This window comes from Nuphar pumila, chromosome 6 (genome assembly GCF_984573655.1).
Source record: "Nuphar pumila chromosome 6, dmNupPumi1.hap1.1, whole genome shotgun sequence".
NCBI lineage: Eukaryota > Viridiplantae > Streptophyta > Magnoliopsida > Nymphaeales > Nymphaeaceae > Nuphar > Nuphar pumila.
The window spans coordinates 39,371,788-39,380,267 of NC_143254.1; the positions used below are offsets into that span (position 1 = coordinate 39,371,788).

At 37.3% G+C, this 8,480-nt stretch overlaps 1 protein-coding gene across 1 annotated transcript; it reads right to left on the reverse strand.

Moving 5' to 3' along the window:
- Nucleotides 1–242: 242 nt before the first annotated feature.
- On the reverse strand, nt 243–4,843 carry LOC149834691 (uncharacterized). Its single transcript, XM_090010253.1, has 5 exons — nt 4,743–4,843; nt 4,402–4,646; nt 3,456–3,555; nt 1,444–1,626; nt 243–493 (listed from the first exon to the last, which is right to left on the reverse strand). Exons 1-5 carry the CDS (start codon nt 4,785–4,787, stop codon nt 392–394), a joined length of 675 nt encoding a protein of 224 aa, XP_089866379.1. The 5' UTR covers nt 4,788–4,843; the 3' UTR covers nt 243–391.
- Nucleotides 4,844–8,480: the final 3,637 nt, after the last annotated feature.

Here is an 8,480-nt window from a genome sequence, read left to right on the forward strand (position 1 = left end):
TATTAAAAATAATTTTTAGTATTTTTTAAATATTTATTAAAAAATAGCTCAAGCATATTGATTTTCTGCCGATATGATGCTTATTGGCCAATGATACTGATAACATTTGCCCCCATCATCGACTGAATATTGGCTGGCCTCCAGTTGGTAAAACGTTTCTGTTCACCGAAGAAGCTTCGTCCTTAGTGACCCTTTTGGGCTCAATGCGTGCACGTCGTTTTCACCAGAGAAGAAATGATCAATTTTGGAGAACAACAATAATTTTTTTACTGAGTTCTACACAATTTTCTCCATGTGGCAATGTTTCAAGAATAAAATCTACAGTGCACGACAGTAGTACAGTAGTACACTCCTTACAGTTATTATGGACAAATCTTCACCAAAACATTAGTTAAGCCCACCAAGGCTCTTCACCTGTCCTGAAGTCTGTTTCAACCCAGGGCACAAGCACTACTTTCCCATCAATAACCTCAGCATGTGCAAGCTTGAGAGACTGCATTTTCAGAGAGAAGGTCAGAAATTTTGAAAAAAATTGTTATTCAAGTAATTAGTTATGACCAAATAATATCTAATGTTCGTACCAAGGTTGCCAAACTAGAAAGCGGAAGCGAGAAGCAAGGCAGTTTAAAATTTATATGAAGCCAGAAGTGAAGTTTCAATTTAAAAGCGAAATATGAATAAAACATGAAGCAATATGAAATCTAACAAGAAACAAATAAAAACTAAAATAAAATTGATCATTCTTATTTTTTTGTAAAAAAATGTTAATTTTTTTGTTAAAATCAAACAATGATGGTTAACAATTTAAAGAAAGTAAATAGAAAGTGAGTGAAAGCATGAAAGAAAATACATGAACAAGATGAAAAGAAACGTGAGAAAAATATATAGTATGCATAAACCATGTGTATGAGAAGCATAAAAGCATGGGGAATCAAGCTTCCCATGAAGTTTCGGAAGTGAGGCGTATCGCGCTTCCGAAGCGAGTGTCCGGGAAAGCGAGCTTCCCACCAACCTAAGAAGCTTCCGGTAACTTTAGTTCGTACTCGACTCTTTTAAGTTAAACGAGCTGCTTGTGGCCGGACTTGCCAGCTACACAAAAGAATTTGTAATGAGGCTAGCAACAAGATGATTGTATTCGTTTACCAGCTCAAGTAACAACACAAGATCCTTCAAAAAGCACTAATTACTTTGGTGGTGCAGGAACAAATTCAATAACATTCATGGTCTTTTTTTTTTTAGGAATAAGCTTTTGCTTGTTTTTTCAAGGCAAAATTACTGAGGTTAAAAAAGTCATAGTTTTGCTTGCTTGTGTAATTTTTTTTAATATAATATGATAATGATTTGGAATTTATCGTGGATAGTGATGCTAGTTAAAAGCGTGAAGGCATATTCAACCTAAACAAATAAATGATGCAGACATGTTCCTTGAAGCTTAGTCCTTACCTGAGGTGCAGGTCCCTGAACAACCTTGCCTTGGCTGTTATATTGAGAGCCATGACATGGGCACATGAACTTGTTCTCAGATTCTTCCCATGGCACTATACAACCAAGGTGAGTGCAGATTGCATTGATAGCATATTTGGCCAGTGTTTTGTCATTCTCCACTACTAGGTAAGTAGGCTCCCCCTACAATTCAGAAAACGTTTGATGAGTTCACAAAGTACGTTACCAGACAAATGTTCATCTAACCAAACTCAGAAACATGATTCATATTTTGGGCAGCCTAGAGTCCCATTATCTAGGCAATTTGGTTAAGCCCATTTTTCAAGATGGGGAGGAGAGTCCAAGCAGTATATCCATTCTTCTCCCCATCTTTCTATAAAATATGCCATAGATTACAAAAAATCCACCCATCTTATGAGTTATTTTCAGGAAATCGTATAGACTTTTCATTCACATTCAATTCCTTTCCTTTTTTTAGAGCACGTTTGGAAGAGAGAAAGAAGTAGGAAAAGTGATACAAAATGGGAAAATCTGTACAGATTTTCCGATCCTTCCAAACCAGAGAGACTTTTTGGCTGAGAGTTTTTCTAAAAAGTACCAAGAAAAAAATTATTTTTACACTCCCCACCACCACCACCCATCATCTCACCATCACCACCACCCTCTTTCTCTTCTCTCTCATTTTTTCACATTTTCCTACTCTGTTTTTTCTCATGCTACACAAACAAGTGAAATTTTTCTCATATAAAAAACTCTCATAGGCAAAACTTTATTTTCCTATAAGAGTTTTTCTCTCTTCCAAACGTAACCTTAGTATATTTCAAATACCCACCTAAGGCATAAAACTGTTTTTACTCTCTTTTGTTGATAAAATCTTATATTTTTGTGTTAATAAATAATAAATTCATTTTAGTTATCAAAATAACTAAACGATAGTCAATTGATCGAGCGCTTTTGTTACCAATGCAAGCCTTGGTCAAGTCCTATAGCCGGCTACTATGCTTGGGTGGGTTCATAGGAGCACATTGAAAATTGTTGTAACCCTTCAAGGGTAATAAGGGTATAGAGGCATTGGCTAGTTATGTGGTCATTTTGGTCTTTTTGAGCCATTATTGGAGTTATAAATAGTATCTCTCTCATACTTGTAATCATTCTATCATTTCAACACAATTTGTTCGTTTGTGAGATTTTGGCTCATCTAATTCTCTAGTTTAAATTAGGCTCCCAACTACTTATAGCTAAGAGAATCCACATTTCTAACCACTCAACCAACCCCCTAACCTCTTCCATCTTCCTTAATCCTTATTAAACCCAACCACATTAAGGAAGATGGAAGTTAACACCTATTAAACCTTGCAGATTCCCCTACTTGGTTTCCATTAAAGGGTAACTGCTTTTAAGACAAAGTATGCCTTTGAAAACAAAAATGAAAAACACAAGGGGTTAAATGAAATATCTTAAAGTTTATATGAAACCATGCAGTGGGTTTGGAGATAGAGGGGGAGAAAAGAAACAAACGATTTCACGTGTCTGTTCTTTGTTAATCGTTTGTAGGTAATTTTTTTTTTTGTTTTTTGGTTGTTTTTCATGATACCAGCCTTACGCATGTGTTTCACATGTTTTTCTTAATGGCAGGTTTTTCCAATGTACCTGATACTTTCTCAGGTCATATAAATTCCTATTTTTTCATCAAAAACACATGATTCAAAAAGTTAGATTCCCACTATTTTTTTAATATGCTGAATCCATCTATAAGGTCCAATTGGATCAGAACAACTTGCACCATAGAGATCCAGAGGCGTTTGTACCTATAGACATTTGTAACAATACATTACCCTTATAATTATGTTACAAGGACATCGATCATGGGCTCCACTTTGAAACAAGAATACTTGTTTTAGAATATGAGTTTGCCTAGTGAATCACAGTACTTATGAAATCAAAAGGTGGTTTATCCTTAAAAGTGTATGAATTTAGAGTATATTAAAAAAATATTCTTGCTAGACATTTACCTCCAATCCTTCGGCTAAGGTTCTGTCACCAGCGTCATGTGTCTTGACCCACTCATCGGCAAGAATGTCACGCCCTGAGTCATCCTTCGCATATGATGCACTTTTTCCAAAAAACCAAACCAAATCCAATTAAATGAATAATTTGTTTTAAAAAAATTATATTCTTTCATAATCAAATTAAAGAATGGATGAATTTTGGCCTTTCAATATATACTGGATATGACCTCTATCAAAAATTCAAGTGCTATATTGGTCATTTTTCAGTAACTTCAGCCCGCAAACTGGAATATTGTATTTAATCAAACAAATAAATGCATGTGTTTGGATATTACTTAGTTTTTAGGTGCTTTACTGAAATGGTTTGGTTCGATTGCAAGCTCAAATATTGACACCTAACTTTCTAGAGGAGAAAGGATATCAGAATATTGGTATATGGGTGTCAAGGTATACCCAACTTTGGATTTATCATTCTTGGGTTGGTTGTAATTACATGTAAACAGCTACGGGTGCGAGTCTGAAGTTGATCTGGATCATATTTTCTGAAGCAGGCTTTGTGGCTGGTCAACTTTTTTACTCCAAGCAAGCATCAAAATTACTTACTTGGAAACTTTCATCAATTCACAAGAGCACCCAACTGTATTGTGGCTCCTGCCCAACCAAACTAAGCAAAAGTTCATAATTAAACAAATTAACAAACATGCGTATTAACTTTTGACTGTTGCTTGTAACAGGACCAAAAGAAACCTTTATTGAAGAATTCGTTTTTTTTTTCTTTCAGAAATCAACTTTTTGAACAATTCAAGAAATGGTTAATTTTTTTCTCCTTTGTTCCCAATACTAACTAGTTGGTCAAAAAAAAAAAAAAACACTAGTTGATGGGTTCGCCCATATCGAATAATAAAACCTTCAAATGAATAAAAAACAAAGAAAATCCACCAAAACTCACTCAGGTGGTAGTGCGCCTGCAGAGGCAGGAGGGACCAACACTCCTGCTGCGGGCAAAGACACAGCACCAAGAAGAAGTAAACTCATCAGTTGGCGTTTGCCGATTTCTGGGGCCTCGCCAGCCGGAAATTCTGCTGCCTTCAGGCACACAACTCTCCCACATCTCTTCTTAAGCCAACCATGGTCTCTCTCCTTGAACACCAATGATTCTGATGGCCGGAATACACCAAACTTGGTAGAAGATATCTGAAAAGAAACAACAAACATGTTATTTTAATTTGATCACATTAGACTAAATTTTGTGGGTATGCTTCTGTTGCATGCAATAATATTATGAGAAACCTGAAGGGAGGTAGAGAGAGTAGCGAGTGGAGTAGAAGCAGCCATAGCAAGGATTCCTCAACTTCAGGGGATGTTGTGAAGATGGTATGAATGGAAAGAAGAGGGATGGTGAGTGTGGGGATGTAAAGACTAATATACAGGATCACACCTGTTTGGGGATTCATGGTCACAGACGCACACAACCACAAGTTTGTGATCAAGAATCTCGTTTATAACTTCATTAAGAGGAGGTTGCTTTTCGTTATCCGGAACGAGTCGCAGTACGTCTTGGTATTTGCTTCTTGAGGAAGTACAATAGATCAAGTGTAAGTCACCATGGGCATGGGCATGGATATGAATGGTGAAGTACCAAGTACATTATAAAGAAGATCATGATGCAGTACAAGATGAATTAACCCGGACTTCTCTTTTACTTCGTTTGCGCTTTGAGTGGTAGTTGATGAAGTACACAGTCAAAAAGGACGTGAGGAGGTAAACGTACAAGTACGTCCAGAAAAGAGGAGGGATGAGAAACTTTATCAAGCAACCAACTGCCCCCACCAGACGAGAGCAGATCAGGTGATCTGCCAAATCACGTTGGAAAAGTGACCTAAGATCTCTACCGTCTATCATTAAAATCCCACGGTCTCCCTTTCAAGTAGCGGAGCCCTCCAAAAAGTTCATAATGATGTCATCATTGGCAGTTTGCCATAATGGACGGTGAAGATGCCACATCATTTTTCCTAAAGTGATTTGGTAGATCATCTTTTACTGCATTTCTTCTTATTTTGTGCACTTTTGTACGTGGGATTGAAATTTTTTCTTCCCATCGAAGGGTTTCTGGTGCAAAATTTACGATGAGAATGGTATGGGTTGGTTCAAAGTAGGGGTGTCAACGGGTCGGGTTTGGTTCGGACCCATGTAAAACCAGACTTGGATAAGATTTTTGAGTATAGTATCAGGTCTGGACCCGGGTCTACTATAAGAGAAACCATACTTGAATCTGATAAGAACTACATAAATCAGACCGGGACCATACCCGATAAAATAATATATATATTTTAATCATTTTTACATTGAAAACTTGTGTCTCTTAATCATAACTCAGGTTGGGCCTGGTATGAAATTTCAGAAACTATACCCGGGTCCATATATTAATCGAACCTTCGGGTTTTAATCAGGTCTTCTTATTTGTCACCATACCCGGACCGTATAGGGTTTGGTCGACCTGTTGACACCCCTAGTTCAAAGTAGGGCTTTCAACAATTCGGGTTTAGTTCCCAGCCAGGTAGGACCAGACCCAGACCTGATATAAGATGCTAATATCGGGATCAGACTTGGGTTGAATTGAACCTACTATAAGATCAGAATCCATACTCGAATCCTGTAAGGATTGACATCAACTAGACCGGACCATACCTAGTAAAATAATATTTTTTTAATCTTTTTTGCATTGAACAATTGTGGATCACAGTCGAACTTGGGTCAAGCCTGAGTCTGTTATGAAATTTCACAAACCATACCTACCTCCATATATTAATCGGATGCTTTGGATCCAACCAAGATTCTAATCAGACCTTATTTATCACCAAACAATGACCCTATAGGGTTTGGTATGGGTTGTGTCCCGGTTAAACCCAACCCATTGACAACCCTTGTCCAAAGTACAAACTAGAATCCGACTAAGAGGCGCTGATACCAGATCTTAACCAGGGTCCAACCGGATCTTCCATATGAAAAACCATACATGAGTCTGATAAAGATAACAGAAAACATACCCTGTCCATACCGGTTAAAAATAATATTTCTTTGTATCTTTTTACATTGAAAAGTTACAGTTCTTAATCCGAAACCAGGGCCGGACCTATGTTTATTTTAAAATTTCACAAAGCTAGCCCGAGTAGTAAATCAGACTCCTTTCTTTCTTACCAAACCCTAACCCTACTGAATCTGGTATGGGTCAGGATCGGCTCATACCTGACCTGTTGACAACACTAGTTCCACCCCGATCACTGTCATCGGTAATACTATCCGATGTACAGGTGTTCAAGTCTGTATCTAGTTCCAAATGAGGGGTACATGTGGTAGTCTTTTTTTTTTTTCAAAAGAGATACATGCCGGGCTATGAATGGATCGGGTCTGTACCAGGCCTGTCCTTAACTCAGATATATCCAACAATGGAAATTAATAAAAATGTTAACCAAAATATTATTCAGGTTGACCCCAACAAGACCTGAGTAACACATGAGCCAGGTTCGAGATATGGTTCTTTTCGGGTATCCTACCCGACGGCCAGCATGATAGCATGTCCATAATTAGGTGTCAAACTCCCTGTAGCAGCAGCATTGTGGGTAGTGACTACAAGCTTCCTCAAAGAAGACCAAATTAAGCGGAAGCTGGAATTAAAGGTTAAAATAAGGCCCTCTCTTGCAATGACTTAAAATTAAAGGATTCTACTAAGATCTACCAAGCAACCTTTGAAAAGAACTGTTGCCAGTGTTTATTTTGATAGGCAGCCTAAAGATCATTAGGTATCGACTAAATAGTTTCTGCATGCTCCATGTCTTTTTTGACCCATAAAATATCACTTATTATTATTATTTTTTATCATCTCATTTGCCACAGCCTAAGGATCACCACTTTAAAAGTTCAAGACTAGACGAGGGGGAGATGGCTGCTTCACGGAAGATACTCCACTTGTACTTCCTTTGTCAACAGCTCAAAGTCCCCATGGCTCAGGAAGGGAAGAGGAAGAACAATAACTAGGCAAAAAGTTAAAGATTGACAATTCTAATAAAAACATTTGAAATCCATAGTACATGAATTCCATGTTTTGCTTGTCTTTGTAGTCTGCATAATAAACTTTTCCCACAAAATTCACAAAAATGTACAGCGTGGTATGAAAAGCTTCAAAGGTTACCTTCAATCCTTGAGTTAGGGTTCTATCACCAGCTCCATGTGTTTTCAACCTCTGAGCTGCTATAACATCATTGGGCATCCTTTGCATACGTTCCACCACTGCCACCTCCAGAGATCTATTATCCCACCAGCAAAACACATCTTAAAACGCATTGAAAATTCATAGAATATAAAATTATTAAGGAAATTTCTAAACTTGTAATTAGAATTTCAAGGGCTTCTTCCTGCCACTATTGGCTATCAACTACATTATATAAATCTCACACCTCCACTGTAATAAAAATCTGTAACAAATAAATGGTAAGTATTTCACTATTGATTATCACTTGTAACTAATTAAATACAAGCAATGACAAGAATTAATCACTGGAAATTTCTTTAAAGTTCAGAAGTCATGAACTCATTACACACACAAAAAAAAAACGAAAACATATGATTATCAAGAATGGCCAAAATAAAAACAATCAGTATTCATTTTGCTGCTATTACGTAACTCCACTGAAGAGATAAAATTCTGGTGTTTACATGACCTAATTAACGGTAATATATACTCAATTTCTAAATCCTGCATCCGCACTACACCACATATCTCCCCAGATTAGGTAACACTATGCTCAGTTAAATAGCCACTTCTCTATGATGCCTAAATCTGGCGACCCAGTATAGTATAAGATTCGTACTTAGAATGCCTCTGCTGGTTTTCGCCCAGAGAAGATGACTGCAAGAAAGAATGGATAGCGTGGAAGGAGATACTGGGGCTAATTCCCAGATGTTGCACCTTGATTATTGAATCATCTCGATGAGACATCGTGGCTGCCACAATCAGGTTGTTGGAGGGCA

Coding starts and splice junctions, on each gene's coding strand:
- LOC149834691 (XM_090010253.1), bottom strand. CDS start 4,787: ATGGCTGCTTCTACTCCACTCGCTACTCTCTCTACCTCCCTTCAG. Junction 4,647..4,742: donor CTCTCTCTACCTCCCTTCAG/GTTTCTCATAAT, acceptor GTTTCTTTTCAG/ATATCTTCTACCAAGTTTGG. Junction 1,627..3,455: donor CCTTAGCCGAAGGATTGGAG/GTAAATGTCTAG, acceptor TCTGAATTGTAG/GGGGAGCCTACTTACCTAGT.